This window comes from Gadus macrocephalus, chromosome 15, assembly GCF_031168955.1.
Source record: "Gadus macrocephalus chromosome 15, ASM3116895v1".
Classification (NCBI taxonomy): domain Eukaryota; kingdom Metazoa; phylum Chordata; class Actinopteri; order Gadiformes; family Gadidae; genus Gadus; species Gadus macrocephalus.
This window is the reverse complement of record NC_082396.1, coordinates 7,834,035-7,852,255: the sequence shown is the minus strand read 5'-3', so window position 1 is coordinate 7,852,255 and position 18,221 is coordinate 7,834,035. Positions and strand designations below refer to the sequence as shown.

At 51.9% G+C, this 18,221-nt stretch overlaps 1 protein-coding gene across 1 annotated transcript; it reads right to left on the bottom strand.

Moving 5' to 3' along the window:
- Nucleotides 1–1,333: 1,333 nt before the first annotated feature.
- On the bottom strand, nt 1,334–14,461 carry LOC132473027 (sprouty-related, EVH1 domain-containing protein 2-like). The gene is made up of 6 exons (XM_060072950.1): nt 14,047–14,461; nt 8,510–8,723; nt 7,503–7,671; nt 7,059–7,123; nt 4,060–4,224; nt 1,334–3,459 (listed from the first exon to the last, which is right to left on the bottom strand). Exons 1-6 carry the CDS (start codon nt 14,070–14,072, stop codon nt 2,527–2,529), a joined length of 1,572 nt encoding a protein of 523 aa, XP_059928933.1. The 5' UTR covers nt 14,073–14,461; the 3' UTR covers nt 1,334–2,526.
- Between the last annotated feature and the right edge of the window lie 3,760 nt (nt 14,462–18,221).

The window sequence follows — 18,221 nt, the reverse complement described above, 5'->3', positions numbered from 1 at the left end:
TACATAATATGAGGAGGGAGACAGGGGGAGGAGCCATTCCGTTTGGAGGGAAAATAAACACATTGTTAAATTTAGAGGAAGTATAAGTATGAGGATAGGAAGGGGTAAGTTTAGGGTAAGGGAAATATTTGAGGTTAGAAGAAGAGGGATGGGGATGTTAAGGTTTTAAACCTTCATTTAAAGGAAGGCAGAAGTTAAGGGTTAGGGCTAGGGGAAAGGCAGGGTTAAGGGTTAGGGCTAGGGTAAGGGTTAGGGCCAGAAGGTTAAGGGTTAGGGCTAGGGGGAGGAAGAGGTTAAGGGTTAGGGCTAGGGGAAGGGAGAAGTTAAGGTTAGGGCTAGGGGGAGGGAGAGGTTAGGGCTAGGCGGGACAGCCAATGACACCACCTGGTACAATAACTAGAACCTATGATGTACTAGGTGTGTGTATCTTACTGAAACACACACCTACATATGCTAGAATATATTATATACTAGGTGTGTGTATCTTACGGATACACACACCTAGTACATATTCTAGATGATGTTGCAGTATCACTTCTTTCAGGAGTTGTGCGTGGATTACAATAAGACGGCCTCAAGAAAAAACTAGACAGGATTTACAGGGAGGGAGAAAGAGCACGAGTGAGGGAGGGGAGACAGAGCGAGAGAGAGATCTTAAATGTTTGCACATGTGGCCCTGATGTGGTCTGAGGCGGTGGGGATTTACTGCTCCTCCTGTTACTTTATCTCCCCTCCTCCCTCTCCCCTCATCCCTCTCCATTCCACTCCCCCCTCTCCTCCCCTCCATCATTATCACTCACATACTTTAGAGAATATCCAGAGAGAGAGAGAGAGAGAGAGAGAGAGAGAGAAACACACACACACGGATGAGAAAAAAAGAGAGAGAGAGGCACACACATGAGAGGCAGAGAGAAAAAGAGAACGAGCGACGAGAGGAGGTGAACAGAGTTATTGCTATCACATGTTACCCTGGAGCAGAGGATTCTGGGAACTTTGTTTACCTACTGATTCCTGACACACTCACTCACACCTTTTGAATGCCCATCCCTTAAGCCAATTACAACATTGAAGGTTTTTATTTTAAATATCTTCAGCTAGGCGTAGATGGCTGTAAGTCAGGACATTAAGCCACGCCTAATAAGGGCATTCTATTCAAGTTCATAGACCTTTGTTTATAACTTCATTCATAGTAAACTTTGTACATCGCTATTAAACCCTTTAATTGTACTTGATTCCGATCGTTGCTATATAGAACAAGCTATTATAATTATCATTATGAGTTGAGTAATAACTTATCAATAGAGCGCTGCAGTCGACACAGAAACACACATCGTTAAGGTTTTCTCAGTTTATTGGAGGCAGAAGCTAAGACACACACGTTTCCTTGTTTTTCTTAGACCTGGCAACCCTTCCTCCCCTACAAAGTACTACTGTACACATTATAAACAGTTATTAAAAATACAAACTAAAATAGAGATAAACATTTACAACATACACGTGATATATATAATATAGTTTTTGCTCTTTTTTACAGAGGTAAAAATACTTAGCGTAAAAAAACGAGTCTGATTTCGTAGATCTGTCTTAACTTTGATTTAAATACACAATAAGTTTGGGAGCGTGTTTCAGGCACTTTGTAAATGGCTTGTGGAGACGACAGACACCGGCGGGTTCTCTCTTTCTCCCCCCCTCACCCTTCCTCTTCAGGTCTGGGGGGGGGGGGGGGGGGGGGGGGCAGCAATGAGGCAGGATGAGGATATCCTGTCTAAAATAAGACTCCTGTTTCCTCCTGCTGTTGTGACATCAGGCTGCCCTGCATCCTCTCAGCCAATCAGCGGCCTGGGATGGGTTTTGGGGGGGGGGGGGGGGGGGGGGGTGGGTGATTGTACATCGCAGGTGAACACGGAGTCCAGACACAGAACGGACACACCTGAAGACTTCCCTTGATCAAATATGGTCAATGTCCTCCCTGGTCATCTTCCGAAGCCTACGGCGACCAATCACAGCCCTGGGAGCGTCTCCGGCCAACCACGGCTCGTTATGATTGATTGTTGATTAACTGATTGTTTTGATTGGCTCAAACGGGTGCCAGGTGATGTCATCATTCAGACCGGGCACCGACGGCTCTGAGCCAATCAGAAACAGTGACTGGTGTGTTTTGGTGGATGTGTCCGTTACGGTCGGTCTTCAGACTTCAAGTACTGAGTGGAGTGGGACACACACACACACACACACACACACACACACACACACACACACACACACACACACACACACACACACACACACACACACACACACACACACACACACACACACACACACACACACACACGGTTCTCTGATTGGAACCGGACGGGGGGGAGGAGTCAGCGTACCGACGTCTGACCCGGCGCTAGCTTATCTGTAAAATACAACAACAACAAAACAGCTTTTCCTTTTGGCTTATTGTGGCGTCCGTGTGTCCGTCCGGTTCCCCGCTAGAGGCCAGACATGTAAACCAAGGGGGGGGGGGAAGGGGGGGGCTCAGCTGGCCGCCTTATGGCGCCCCCCACAGCATCCCCAGGCCAGCGCGGCGCGGTGGCAGGCGTGGAGGGGGGGGTAGAGACACAGGCAGGGCGCCACCAGGGACAGCGCCCCCAGGGCCAGCCAGCGCGGCCCCCGGCGTGCCCCGCCCCCGCCCCCGCCCTCGCAGGAGCAGGGGTCCGAGAAGTCCCCCTCAGGGTCCGACATGCAGTGGTACAGCATGCTGTCGGCCAGCCACATGCAGCTGACCCGCCGCACGCAGCCGCCCACCGCGTCCGGGGCGTCCTGGCACCGGCCCCTCCGATTGGCCGAGGGGTAGAACGTCTCGCCGCAGTGTTCGCACTGAGCGCGCCCGGAGCCGCCCGCCTTGCCGCCCTTCACCCCCCCTCCGCCTCCTCCGTCGTCGTCAGAGGGGGAGGAGCCGGGGAGGAAGGGGCGCGGCTGGGCGGAGACCACGCCCGAGAAGCCCCCGTGCCGGGCGTGGCCGGGAGGCTTGGCACTGAGGGGCCCCTGGGGGCAGTCTGGGGGCGGGGCCAGGGGGTAGGAGTACTCGTGCTTGGGGCCGTCCGTCTTGGAGAAGTGCACATAGGAGGAGGACGGGTCGCTGTGCAGGAAGTGGTCACGCACAGCTGCATGGCGGTAGTCCTCGTAGCCGGTCCGCCACGCCCTCTCCGAACCGCGGTCCCAGCCCCGCTCCGGACCGGACTCCCAGCTCCGGTCCGGACCGGACTCCCAGCTCCGCTCCGGACCGGACTCCCAGCTCCGCTCCGGACCGGACTCCCAGCTCCGCTCCGGACCGGACTCCCAGCTCCGCTCCGGACCGGACTCCCAGCTCCGGTCCGGACCGGACTCCCAGCTCCGCTCCCGAGGGTTGATCCTCACGATCTCCTCCTCCTCCTGGAAGGTCACGTGGCGCGGGAACCGGGACAGAGACTGGAGGAGCAGGAGGAGAACCGGACGTTAGGAAACGTTCATGACCTCTTAGAAGATACTGGAGGTCAGATACTGGAGGTCAGGTGTGTGAGGTCAGGGGTCAGGTGTGTGAGGTCAGGGGTCAGGTGTGTGAGGTCAGGTGAGTGGGTTCAGAGGTCAGGCGTGTGAGGTCAGGGGTCAGGTGTGTGAGGTCAGGGGTCAGGCGTGTGAGGTCAGGGGTCAGGTGTGTGAGGTCATGTGAGTGGGTTCAGGGGTCTGCTGAGTGGGTTCAGAGGTCAGGTGTGTGAGGTCAGAGGTCAGTTGTGTGAGGTCAGAGGTCAGGTGTGTGAGGTCAGAGGTCAGGTGTGTGAGGTCAGAGGTCTGGTGTGAGGTCAGGTGGGTGAGGTCAGGGGTCAGGTGTGTGAGGTCTCACCCACCTGACCCCTGACCTCCAGTATCTGACCTCCAGTATCTTCTAAGCGGTCATGATCGTTTCCTAACGTTCGCTTCTCCTCCTGCTCAGAGGTCAGGTGTGTGAGGTCAGGGGTCAGGTGAGAGAGGTCAGGTGTGTGAGGTCAGAAGCCCGGTAGGTGACGTCAGGGGTCAGGTGTGTGAGTTCACCTGTTCAAACAGGAACTGGTCCGTCAGGCGGTAGGGCTCGTAGAAGTCGTTGCCATGGTGATGCCCCAGCCTGCAGCCTTGTCTCCGGGCGAGGGGCGATGTGTCGTGCGGGGGTTGGCAGCCCTCCGTCCGCTGGGAGGAGTTGGATGAGCTGTCGGTGGCGTTCTGCGGGGCGGGAAAAACACAGGCTGCTGATTGGATGAAACTATCCTAAAACACAGAACACACTGCAGTGAGGAAGACAGAGGGTTGCTTAGCCCCGCCCCCAACCAAACAGAATAGTGAGCCCCGCCTCCAACCAAACAGACCAGTGAGCCCCACCTCCAACCAAACAGACTAGTTAGCCCCGCCACCAACCAAACAGACCAGTTAGCCCCGCCCCAACAAAATTGACCAGTTGCCCCGCCCTCAACAAAACAGACAAGTTAGCCCCGCCCCCAAAAACTGCCCAGTTAGCCCCGCCCCCCAAAAAAGGACCAGTTGCCCCGCCCTCAACAAAGCAGACTAGTTAGCCCCGCCCCCAACACAAAAGACCAGTTAGCCCCACATCCCAAAAACTGACCAGTTGCCCCGCCCTCAACAAAGCAGACGAGTTAGCCCCACCCCCAACAAAAAGACCGGTAAGCCCCGCCCCCATGGGCAGTGGGGGAGGGGTTAACTTTAACAGGAGGGAGAGGGGGGAACATTGAATATTTCCCCCAAACTCACTTTGAGAACCACAACTTACGGTATCAAAAAATGGTTTACGTAATAAAAAAACTAAAAACCTCCACGTTGCACAAACATGTGGTCCTGTGCACCTGAACCTCTCCCTGATCCAATCCCTCTCCCCCTTCCCCCCGCCCGCTTTCTCCCTCACTTTCTTCCTCCCCCTCCGCTCTCTCCCTCACACTCCCCCCTCTCTTCTTCCCCGTCTGCTCTCTCCCTCACACTCCCCCCTCTCTTCCTCCCCCAGTCTCTCTCAGCCAACGATGACTAGCAAGACGCTTCCTATCGTAAATCACTGCTCTAAGCTTGGAAACAGCTCTGTGTGTGTGTGTGTGTGTGTGTGTGTGTGTGTGTGTGTGTGTGTATGTATGTGTGTGTGTATCTGTGTGTTTGTGTGTGCATGTGTGTCCAGGAAGTGACCCTGCAACCTTTACTACAGCTACGGGTGTCAGATGACAGAGGAAAGGCACACACACACACACACACACACACACACACACACACACACACACACACACACACACACACACACACACACACACACACACACACACACACACACACACACACACACACACACACACACACACACACACCTGAGGAATCGCTGCTTCAGGACAACTCCAGTATTTATGTTCTTTAACTTCTCTATCTGCTCCAGGCTGTTTTAGCTCACCAACTTACACCTAAACACAAACTCTGCAGCAGATAGCATGTATATTGTAGTAAATACACTGGAAGAAAATAGGTTGCAAAACATGAAGCAGAAATACTTATGTACTACAGAGATGTAGTACTACTACTGCTACTACTACTTCTACTTCTACTACTACTACTAATCATCGGGATCTCTGGCAAGAGCATCCAGAAGCTCCAGTACATACAAAACAGCGCTGCCAGGATCCTGATGAGGGTGCGCAAATATGAACACATCACCCCCATCCTCAAATCCCTTCACTGGCTCCCTGTCACATTCAGAATTTAATTCAAGGTCTCCCTCCTCACCCACCAGTGCATCCACGGACATGCCCCCCCCCCCCCCTTCCTCCAGGAGCTCCTCACCCCCCAGACCACCTCACACACCCTACGCTCTGCATCAGAACACACCCTCAGACCACCTAAGACCAAGCTCCGCACCATAGGCGATTGGGCTTTCTCCGCTGCTGCCCAAAGACTATGGAACTGTTGGAGCTGTTTTTAAACTAAACCTTAAGACTTATCTTTTTAAAAAAGCCTTTTGCTAATTTCTCTTTTACTGTTTATGTATTATATGTTTTAACCACCCTTTCTTCTCTCTTAAACTCGGTAGCACTTTGGGATTTTTGAATGTAAAGTGCTCTACAAATAAAATGTATTATTATTATTATTATTACTACTACTTTATTGTATGTTTTAAGTCCTGGCACTTAATGTACGCACTTATTGTATGTTGTATGTCCTTGCATAAGGATATAAAAGTGCTCGCTTTGAATAAAAGTGTCTTCTAAATGTAAATGTAATACTACGACGACTACTAATTCTACAACAAAGATGCACAAACACAAATGGAACACGTGCTAACGCTATTCCATGCTAGGAGAATATCCCCGGACAGGCTAACAGGTAGTCTGATAGGAAAATGAGACAGGAAGAGGTAATCTGCTAGGACAGTGAGACACAAAAGGGTAATCTGATAGGACAGTGAGACAGGAAGGGGTAATAAAATAGGACATTGAGACAGGAAGAGGTAATCTGCTAGGACAGTGAGACACAAAAGGGTAATCTGATAGGACAGTGAGACAGGAAGAGTTAATCTGCTAGGACAGTGAGACACAAAAGGGTAATCTGATAGGACAGTGAGACAGGAAGGGGTAATAAAATAGGACATTGAGACAGGAAGAGGTAATCTGCTAGGACAGTGAGACACAAAAGGGTAATCTGATAGGACAGTGAGACAGGAAGAGTTAATCTGCTAGGACAGTGAGACACAAAAGGGTAATCTGATAGGACAGTGAGACAGGAAGGGGTAATAAAATAGGACATTGAGACAGGAAGAGGTAATCTGCTAGGACAGTGAGACACAAAAGGGTAATCTGATAGGACAGTGAGACAGGAAGAGGTAATCTGCTAGGACAGTGAGACACAAAAGGGTAATCTGATAGGACAGTGAGACAGGAAGAGTTAATCTGCTAGGACAGTGAGACACAAAAGGGTAATCTGATAGGACAGTGAGACAGGAAGGGGTAATCAGATAGGACATTGAGACAGGAATATGTAATCTGATAGGACAGTGAGACAGGAAGGGGTCTTACGGTGAAGACGTCGTCGTCCCCCAGCTCCGCCCCGTTGTGGAGTGTGGTGGAGGAGGTGGTGGACCCTGAGGACACAAACGTTGTGCGTTGAGACCACCTGCTGCTGGAGCTCCGTCAGAGCAGGGGTCCTCGAGGACTCCAGTTATCAACACACGGTGGATTGATGCATTCCTACTGCGCTCTTCTAGCCAGTCGCTGCTCAAAGCTTTACAACACTGCGTCACATTCACCCATTCACGCACACATTCACACACCGAGGGCGGAGTCCACCACGCAGGGCGACAGCCAGCTCGCCAGGAGCAGTTTAGGGGGAGGCGTCTCGCTCAGGGACACCTCTGGGGATCGAACTAGCAACCTTCCGGTTACCAGCCGACCCGCTCTAGCGCCTGAGCGTGGGCCAGCCTGTGTGTTCTGTCTCCATCACGCGGTCTTCAGGTCTCCTACCTTCAGCCAGGTCCTCGATGGCCTTCCTCACGCCGCGGTCGAATGCCCGGGCGTCGGCTGGGCTCTGGAAGGACAGGCCACACCTCCTGTCCTCCACCTTCCAATGGTGGAAGGTGGGCGTGGCCGCGGTGTACAGCAGGTCCTTCCTGAGCGGACACTCCAGGATCACCTGTCCGCCAAGACAACGTCAGGGCAACCCGTTAGAACCAACACCAGGGAACCCGCAAGAACCCACACCAGGGGAACCCGTTAGAACCCACACCAGGGGAACCCGCTAGAACCCACACCAGGGGACCCGTTAGAACCCACACCAGGGGAACCCGTTAGTACCCACACCAGGGGAACCCGCTAGAACCCACACCAGGGGAACCCGCTAGAACCCACACCAGGGGACCCGTTAGAACCCACACCAGGGGACCCGTTAGAACCCACACCAGGGGACCCGTTAGTACCCACACCAGGGGACCCGTTAGAACCCACACCAGGGGAGCCGTTAGTACCCACACCAGGGGAGCCGTTAGTACCCACATCAGGGGAGCCGTTAGTACCCACACCAGGGGACCCGTTAGAACCCACACCAGGGGACCCGTTAGAACCCACACCAGGGGACCCGTTAGTACCCACACCAGGGGACCCGTTAGAACCCACACCAGGGGACCCGTTAGTACCCACACCAGGGGACCCGTTAGAACCCACACCAGGGGACCCGTTAGTACCCACACCAGAGGAAGGAAGAGGTTTATATTAGACCTGGAGGAGGAAGGGGTCTACACTAGACCTGGAGGAGGTCTACACTAGACCTGGAGGAGGAAGGGGTCTACACTAGACCTGGAGGTGGTCTACACTAGACCTGGAGGTGGTCTCCACTAGACCTGGAGGTGGTCTCCACTAGACCTGGAGGTGGTCTACACTAGACCTGGAGGAGGTCTACACTAGACCTGGAGGTGGTCTACACTAGACCTGGAGGAGGTCTACACTAGACCTAGCCCTGGAGGCCAGAGGCTCACCTGGTGGTCCAGGAGCCGCTCCCCATGGATGAGGAAGTGTCCATGGCTGAGGCTGCCTGCGGCGGGGGCGGGGACCAGCCCGGGGGCCAGCCCGGGGCCTAGCAGGCGACAGACCCCCACCCGGCTCAGAGCCCCCCCGTCCTGGGCCAACCAGCCCCCGCTGGAGTCGTCCCGGCTCATCACCACCGCCTTCACACGCACGATGTAGCTGTCACTGGAGAGGAGAGGGGGGAGAGGGGTGAGAGGGGGGGAGAGGGGGGAGAGGGGGGAGAGAGGGGAGAGGGGGGAGAGAGGGGAGAGGGGAGGAGGGTTAGGTTGGTCCAAAGGTCCTGATAAGCATCCTTGAGCAAGGGACCCTAACCCTACTGTCTAACCCCTACCTGCTCCTTAATGACCTGTCTCTGAACTGTCTATACCAGGGGTTTTCAAAGTGTGAGAGAGTGAGCCCCCCCTCAGAGAAAAAAATTCAGCTGAGCCCCCCCCCCCCAATTTTTTTTTCTAAATACCTGTGTTTTGAAAGCTATTTTAATTATTTTACACATTTCAAACATATTTCTGAAACATTACAACATCTTTTTGCGTTTTTAAACAACACAATTTAACAACTTTATCTAAGCATGTTTTAGCTTAACCTTTTTTAAATACATTTGAACATCTTAATCTGTGTAAACTGCCAGTTTACAGATTCATTCAGGGTCCCCGACTCTGAATTTTCTGAGTCGAATCAGATCTGCCTTTTCAGTCCAGAGATTCGACCATTCGGTGGGGTTTGTTTACCGGCGTTGCTATGGTGACCTAAATTATTATAAGCAACTGAAAACGACGCCGGTTTGAAACTAAAACTGTGATTCTGAAAAAAGTATAAATGCTATCAAAATTCCGTTTAGATAGTATTGAAGATACACGTGTGTAGATTTGTTTAATGGTTTGAACGGTGGTAAACGGTTGAAAAAGGAATGAGTTACGATGTCTAGAAGTAGGTGTATCAGAATGGGCTGACGTCTTCAATGAAAACAGCTGAAAACGAAGCGGTATGAAACTAAAACTGTGATTCTGAAGACATGTTAAATGATATCGAAATCTGTTGAGATATTATTGAAGATACAAGTGTGTAGATTTGTTAAATGGTTTGCACGAAGATAAACGGTTGAAAATTGATTTAGTTATGTTACTTCTACAGTTGAAGTACGACTGATGATTTGAATCATCGTCTTTCAGGGTTTTCTTCGGGTTTATTTTTTTCTCACGTCGCGCCCCCCCTGAAGAACTCTGGCGCCCCCCACAGTTTGAAAACCACTGGTCTAAACCATAACTGCTCCTTAATGACCTGCCTCTGAACCGTCTAACCCCTAACTGCTCCTTAATGACCTGCCTCTGAACTGTCTAACCCCTAACTGCTCCTTAATGACCATCATTAAGGAGAAGGTAGGGGTTTGGGCAGTGATCCAAGGAGATAGGTTGAGGACATCCTGGACCAGTCTGACCCCAGTGGTCCGGAAGAGGGTGAATCCACTGAGCAGACTTTAACCCTGGTTCCCCGAAGACCCTCTCAGAGTACGTGAGACCAGATCCCCTGTTCTCTGAGTTCTCCGCTGTGGGGCCAACCCACTAGAAGCACTGGGCATATGGGTGTGGAAGGCAGGTCTGCTCCAGAGCTCAGAGTTCAGTTGATGACCGCAGCCATCTGGAGAGACTTCCTGGTGATAAGATATCGCTGGACGCGCGCCAAACACCGCCCCTCCCATCGCCCGCGTTCCGGTGTGATTCAGCAGCCATCAGACACCATGACGTCCCCAATACAGCAAGACGGACCGACAGACCCGCAGGCAGACAGACAGATTGAAGGCCTTAATGTTAAACGCGCGAGCAGAGAGACAACACATCACTGCTATAGCATGGAGACGATTTTCCAGACAGCAGTGAGGGACAGATTGAGAGTGATACAGGCAGACAGACTGATACAAGCAGACAGGCCGACAGACTGAGAGACTGAGAGACTGAGAGACTGAGAGACTGAGAGACAGACAGACAGACTGAGAGACAGACAGACAGACAGACAGACAGACAGACAGACAGACAGACAGACAGACAGACAGACAGACAGACAGACAGACAGACAGACAGACAGGTGATATAGGCAGAGAGATACAATACCGAGAGAAGGAACGACAGGCTTACAGACAGACAGATAGAGAGAGACCTGAGAGGGGCAGACAGACAGACAGATAAATAAAGAGATGGACAGACAGACAGACAGACAGACAGACAGACAAAGAGGGCCTAACGGACAGAGAGACAGATAAAGGGAGGGACAGACAGACAGACAGACAGACAGACAGACAGACATATAAAGGGAGAGACAGACAGACAGAGAGACACCAGACTCCCCAGTATCTCGACCTGCAGAGGTGACATCATGAATGCTCATATTCAGCCACCTAGGCTGCGGGCTGTTAGGGAGACTTCGATTGGCCGACTGTAATCCAACCTTCCGATTGGCTGGGCTGGGTGTGGATATACGTGCACTCTGTCAGCAGAGAGCACCATAAGGACTGTGCCTTAGGGGCGTCTAAACATAAAACATGTTGACATAAAATGGCCAGTATCTAAGCTCCGCCCACCTTGGAAAAAGCCACCCGGTAACGCCCAATGTGAGCACGAACGGCCATATTTGGAGCTTCAGCAGACAGGTAAACATTGACCTTTGTTGTGTGGTTTTATGTCATATCAATACATATCCTTTAACTTTAAGTGAAAAAAAAGACTCCACCGGAACGAAACCTTGTGCATTAATTGAGCATTAGAAGAATGATTCAGCTGCTATCCAATGATTCCGCCATGAAAGGTGAATACAGAAGTCGTAGCTTTATAGCGAGCTACAGGAGGTTAAGCCGATGGTCGTAAGGCTCTTAGCTGAAAGCCATCAGAGAACCCCTCTAATGTTTCATATCCTCTTACAAGGTGTTAACCTTTGTAAGCGCACGGCTAATAACACTGCTAGTCAGCACCACACTGCCTGTTGGTTCAGCGCTAACGTCAGTAGCCCATCTGACAGAGCCTGTTAGCATAGTGCCTACCCCATTAGGCCAACAGCAGAGCCTGTTAGGTTAGTGGTAACACCAGAGGCCTAACATATCCGGCGGTAACTAGTACAACAACGCTTGATAGCGTAGTGCTAACACCTAGCTAACACCTGCCACACACACATGCCGCACAGCAGAGCCCGTTAGCAGCGCTAACATCAGTACTTCACTGTTGTCATGGCGAGGAGAAAGCCACCTCCACAACAGAGCCGGCTAGCCTGTCTAGTCTGATGGGAGGACATTTAGGACTCATTGAGGTATGGGGAGGCCCCTCCTTATGAACTTCATATTAGTGATAGTCATATTCCACACTTCCTTAATTAAAGGCAGGCCATCAGGAGAACCAGCTAGGGTGAGCTTGAGTTTGAAACTATCCGACCCAAAACAACCCCTGCCCCGCACATCCAGGCCTCCCTCCCCTCCCCCAAAACATGTGACTAGCTTGCTAGCAATAGCTCTGCCTAGCCTTGTGGAAGACTGGTCATCATGGAAGATGAGTGTACAAGCAGAGAGCAGCCAGCCAAGGAGGGATGGAGGGATGGAGGGAGGTATACATACGTAGGTAGGGAGGGAGGGAGGGAGGGAGGGAGGGAGGGAGGGAGGGAGATCATCAAATCGTTTCATTAGGGTTGAATTAAATAATTACCCGGCTCGTTCCCTCCCTGTGACAGCCAGTACCAGGTTGTGTATTTCTTTCCAGAGCTTCTTATTCCTTGATCGCTGTCAGGATTTAAAAGAGGATTTCAACCTATAGGACCTCAAGAAGATCTGACAGAAGTGGCCTCCCCTAGGGTTAGGGCCGAGGGCCAGGAGAGAGACCAGAGGCTAATAGGTAGCTTTAGGACCGAGGGCCAAGAGAGACCAGAGACGGACAGGTAGCCTTAGGCCTGGAGGAGACCAGAGAATAACACGGGTAGCTTTAGGGCAGAGGGCCAGGTGAGAGACCAGAGACTGACAGGTAGCTTTAGGGCCGAGGGCCAGGAGAGAGACCAGAGACTGACAGGTAACTTTAGGACCGAGCGCCAAAAGAGACCAGAGACTGACAGGGAGCTTTAGGGCAGAGGCCCCGGAGAGAGACCAGAGACTGACCGGTAGCTTTAGGGGTGAGGGAGAGAGACCAGAGACTGACAGGTAACTTTAGGGGTGAGGGAGAGAGACCAGAGACTGATGTGTATTACTGTAGTGTTTTCGACGTTACTGGAGTGTTATGCTTTACTGGAGTGTTGTGTGTATAACTGTGAGGTTGTGGATTACTGTAGTGTAGTGCGTTACTGGAGTGCACAGCAGCAGACATATGACGTAGAATTGGCGGATGTATGCTTTTATTTAGACGTGTCAGGTTTGGTTGCCGGGGTGACCTTTCTGATGCCACCAACACATGCTGATTCTGCAGACACACATGCAGTGTGTGTGGCCTAATCCTTCTCCACGGCCAACTGACACACGCTGCACGACAAAGACGTATTCAAATAACTGCGACACACACACACTCCTGCCCTCGGATAAGTAACACACAAAGGTGTGTGTGTGTGTGTGTGTGTGTGTGTGTGTGTGTGAGTGAGAGTGAGAGTGAGAGTGAGAGAGAGAGAGAGACGCGCCCCACTTGCACAGGCAGAGCGCGAGTACGGCAGGCATGAATGGCTGGAGCTCAAGGTTACAGCTTTTATGAATGAGGCCCGCGTCACGCGACGCCCTCCCGCCTTTCCGGTTCACCGACCACAATTCTGCGATGAGGCACGAGCCCGTGCATTTCAAACCCGCACGTCAAAACCATAAATGTATTTATCATGGGGGCGCGCCTCGGCAGCGCGTGACCGTGACTACTTCGGTCCTGATAATAAAGACCCGACGTCCCTCTGAGCCCCGGTGGACGTTTATAGCCTACTTTTAAACAAACACGGCTCCGGTTATTAACGTGAGACCAACCCTACTTCGTCGTGTCAGGGGGTTAAGAACAACGTCTTCTTCCCGCGAGCTTGCGTGTTTTTATGAATGGCGCGTGGTGTCGGGGTATGCAAATAATGAGGCGGATTGAGGAAGAGATGGCGGACAGATCGGATGTCTCACATCCGGCGAGACTTCCCCCTCCTCCCGAGCTACACCGCGAGCGGGGCCGGGGAGAGGGCTCGAGCGCCACCGTTCAAGGCGCCTTCTCTTTGTTCTGGCGCGCGGGTCTTTACCGACGGAGTGTCTCACGCACAACTCCCAGACCTCCACGCGTCTCACGCGGGCCAAATGTTTCCGATCCACCCACGCTTCTGCTTCTACCCCGACCCCCCCCTCCCCCCTCCCGGGTCCACCCCGAGGTGGGGGCCTCTGTTCCCCGTGCTACACCTCTGCCACGGAATAGCTACACACAGACACATACACAGATACACCCGCCACGCACAGCCCCCGTGCACCACGGTGTCCGCGACTCGACGCGGTATCCCCCCCCCCCCCGGGGATACTCACTCGTGCGGCCGTGTGTCTTCCAGCATTGTCTCGGTTCACCTCCGGCGGTCCGCCGCGACGGGGGCAGGCGGTCTGCTCGTCATGGTTCCCCGGGTGGCGGTGGTCGGTCTCCCGGTCTCGCTCCTCTCTCTCCCCTCGCTCGCTTTCTCCTCCAACCAACCAGTTGCTTCTCGGTCACGAACGCGCCCCGAAACCTTCGATCTCCCGGCCGCCGCGACCCGCAAAAAACACAGATTCCGTGCGGGTTAATCCCGCTAAGGTCCTGTGAGTAAGGAGATCCCGGTAGTTCCGTGGTGCTTGGTGTGCTCGTCGCTAGTTTCCGAGGGCTGGCCCCGCCAGAGCCCCATCTCTCGCTACTCCATGTTGGATCGCAGGCAGCAGCTCCACCGACGCCGGGGGAGGGCCGGGGAGGAGGGGGGAGGGAGAGCAGGGCGGAAGCGATGACGTAGACCTCGTAACACATTTCGGTCGAGTGGCCACAGCAGCCGAGCGGCGGCCCGGACCCCCGAGTCCGGACACCGGGTCAGCTGTGTGGTCCATCGGTCGGGGATTGCACGGCAGCCGCCCGGTGCGTCGGTAGCCGGGGCTGGAGAGTAGGTTCCGTCCTACTGGGAGAAGAGGGTCTGTCCTACTGGGAGAGGAGGGTCCGTCCTATAACACACAAATTTGTGTGTTGAAACCAGCGTTTCATGATGGGGACTTAACAAACAACAACAAAAAATCTCCCCAGACACGACCGCTGCTCTGAAGGAACCGCGAGATGAAGACCTGGGCGAGCAGGCATAGCACTGTTATCTTCTTGGTCCTGGTGGTCCGCAGGGGTAGGCTGTAGGTCCTGGTGGTCTGTATGGGTAGGCTGTAGGTCCGTGTGGTGTAGGTCCTGGTGGTCTGTGTGGGTAGGCTGTAGGTCCGTGTGCCTAGGCTGTTGGTCCTGGTGGTCTGTGTGGGTAGGCTGTAGGTCTTGGTAGTCCGTGTGGGTAGGCTGTAGGTCCTGGTGGTCCGTGTGGGTAGGCTGTAGGTCCGTGTGGGTAGGCTGTAGGTCCTGGTGGTCCGTGTGGGTAGGCTGTAGGTCCTGGTGGTCTGTGTGGGTAGGCTGTAGGTCCGTGTGGGTAGGCTGTAGGTCCAGGTGGTCTGTGGATGTAGGCTGTAGACTGTAGGTTCTGGTGGTCCGTGTGGGTAGGCAGGATTCATTCTGTCCTATCAGACCATAAATCCACAACAGCCTATTAGTACTTTTATGGTCCACTTTTGAGATGCTTCAAGCTAGTGATTAAGCTAGATTGTCTTTTTCTTACGTCTCAGCGTCGCTTGGTCGTCGTTGCTTTTATTTTTTATTATGTGTATCAGAAACATGAATGAAAATAGCCTCCAGTCAGAGACTTGCGGCGCCCCCTGCTGGTGAGTGTTTAGGCTATTTTATTTGATTATGAACCCGACAGCGACGGCTGGATCGGTGAATCCACACGGAGGACGATCATCTACCCATCGAGATCTTATAATGTAGCCTACCTGATTTCTGTACATAATTATCTCTACAGCGATATTAAAACACGGATTAAAGGCCGTGTTGTAGGGTTAATTTTCCAACGAATTTGCGCAATTTGCTTGTTGGTAATAAATATTTAAACTGTTATCCATTGTATTTGATGTTGTTCGGTATCACAAAATGGAATATAATACGAGGTTCAATTTTAGCGGTTTGCAATTGATCTTATTTCCCCCACAATCCATTGCATTAGGTCGCCTTGGGGGGAGACGACAGCCGTATGACGCCTTCAAAACGCACGGAGTTTCACGGAGGCTCGGAGGAAAATGCTTTGAACTCTCTGTTGCAGCAGAGTTTTCGCTGAGAGTTTCGTGCGGGAGTTAAGCTACCCGAGTCCTCCGAGATCACGTCACAAAAATGGCTGCCCGTTTCATTGATAAAATAAAGCTAACTTGCTGCAAGCCGTAATGGTGAACCCAACATTTGCATCACGATAAATTATATCTTACAACCTCATAGGTACATTCTCGCTCATGTTCAACCATCGCAATCAGTTCTGATAACTGATTAATCAAATACAGCAAAGAAGCTGTCTGTGTGTGTGTGTGTGAGAGAGAGAGAGAGAGAGAGAGAGAGAGAGAGAGAGAGAGAGAGAGAGAGAGAGAGAGAGAGAGAGAGAGAGAGAGAGAGAGAGAGAGAGAGAGAGAGAGAGAGAGAGAGAGAGAGAGAGAGAGAGAGAGAGAGAGAGAGAGAGAGAGAGAGAGATACATACAAAATGTTAAACTTCAATTATACGTAGTCAACTTATATAGCATTTATTTAAGCTCTCAACAGCATAACCATACAGCATAACCAAAAGCACGGCACACGCAAGGTACATTCATGTAATCAGCTGTTCAAAGCCAGTCTGCATGAATCGTATGACAACTGGATGGCAGGGGATGCGGACAAGGAAAACACCGCAGGGGGAAACATGACTGCCCCAGCTCCCCGTATACTTGTACCCTGGGTGCTTAAAACGTGGGACAAGCTGGATACGGAGTGTGTGAAAAAACTCCTTCACGGTGTGTGTGTCACCCTATTCGAGCCTGCACGAGAGTTTAATGTTGTCATAGCCGTTACGTCTTTCTGACCAATCGCACTTCAAGGCCCACCTGGGCTGAACCACTTTGGGAGGGGGCGCTCATTTACTCCCCTCCGCACATATCGACTTGGTGGCGACGTTGACAGTTTGTAAGTGTTGCGAGTGTGGAGTGAGTGACCCTATACATTCACACTACATGCATCCGTCGCCGGATCTAATTGACTTCTCATCCCAGTTAGTTAGACGCCATAGTTAGTACTAGGCTGAGGCTACCTTCCACCACCCCAACGTGACGTCATCGCCGAATTGTGTTAAAAACCTGTTATTACCAAAAACTGGACTTTAGCACAATTTTGGAGACATTTAAAAAAATAATATATATATATATGAATATATTTAGTGGTTTATGTACCCATTAATCGACAGTGTTGGTTAACCTGCAACTCGGCCTTTAAAGGAGACATATTATGGCGTTTTCACAACAAGTAAACATAGTATTTGAGTTCCAGAAAACATATTTTTTAAGCTGTTTGCTGGATATAGCTCTTAGGAAAAAAAATCTACCTACCGCTTTTCCCCTCTGTTCTCTGTCCCTTCAGAATGCGCTGCTTCTGGTGTGTGTAACTTTAATGCAAATGAGCTGCTGCCCATTGACCAATGAGCTGTCAGACTGAACCACAGCATGGATGAGAAGGGATTGTTGCCATTTTCGGACTTCTGGAGCTCGATATAATATAATAATAATAATACTAATATTATGTATGGGTATTTATATAATATTATATCTAATACCATGGCCAAAAGCTATGTGCGCCTTGGATGATATTATGAATCATAAAGACAGCGTCTGACGTTTCTGGCCCTTCCACAACAAGTAAAGACTCGTAGTGGGGGATATCTCGGCCATGGTTGAGAAGAATTGAGGGAAAGAATCTTTGGCCTTGAGTCTATGAAGTCCATGAACTGCGACATGGAGTAGAAAGGGATTGTACTCCGGGAGCTGAGCTGCCGGACTGCCGTCGAGCTCCCCGCGCTAGAGCTGCCGGACTGCCGCCGACACTTCGGCGGCACACCCGGTGCTGCCGGACTGCTGCCGTCGAAGCCGTTCCGGCAACTCCGGCGGTGTACTCCGGGAGCCGAACTTCCGCCTAAGCTTTCCGGCTGCTCCGGCAGGTGAAAAGTCTGGCGGGGGTTGCTCGGCGGCAGTCCGGCAGGCCAGCTCCAAGAATACAATCCCTTTCTCCTCCATGTCTCCTCCTCCGGTTTGCCACCAGGCTTCTGCTGCCGAAGCAGTCCGGCAGAGAAAGGGATTGCACTCCCGGAGCTGAGCTGCCGCCGAGTTCCCCCCACCGGAGCGGCTTGTCCGCTGGTCCACAAAATCTTAGCTATGCTCTGATTGGAGGAGAGTGGGGAAGTGGGAGGTAATATTCAACTGTGCCCCCTTCCTACCTAGGAGGGGGCACGAAACTGACTTGCTTGTTTCGCAACTGTAGGCGGGGTACTTTCAGAATTGCATATCTCACTCATAAAATCATGTACAGACTTTTTTCAAAGTTTGTATGCGTGTTGGAGCACCAGAGATCCAAAACAACACCCCAAATCCCT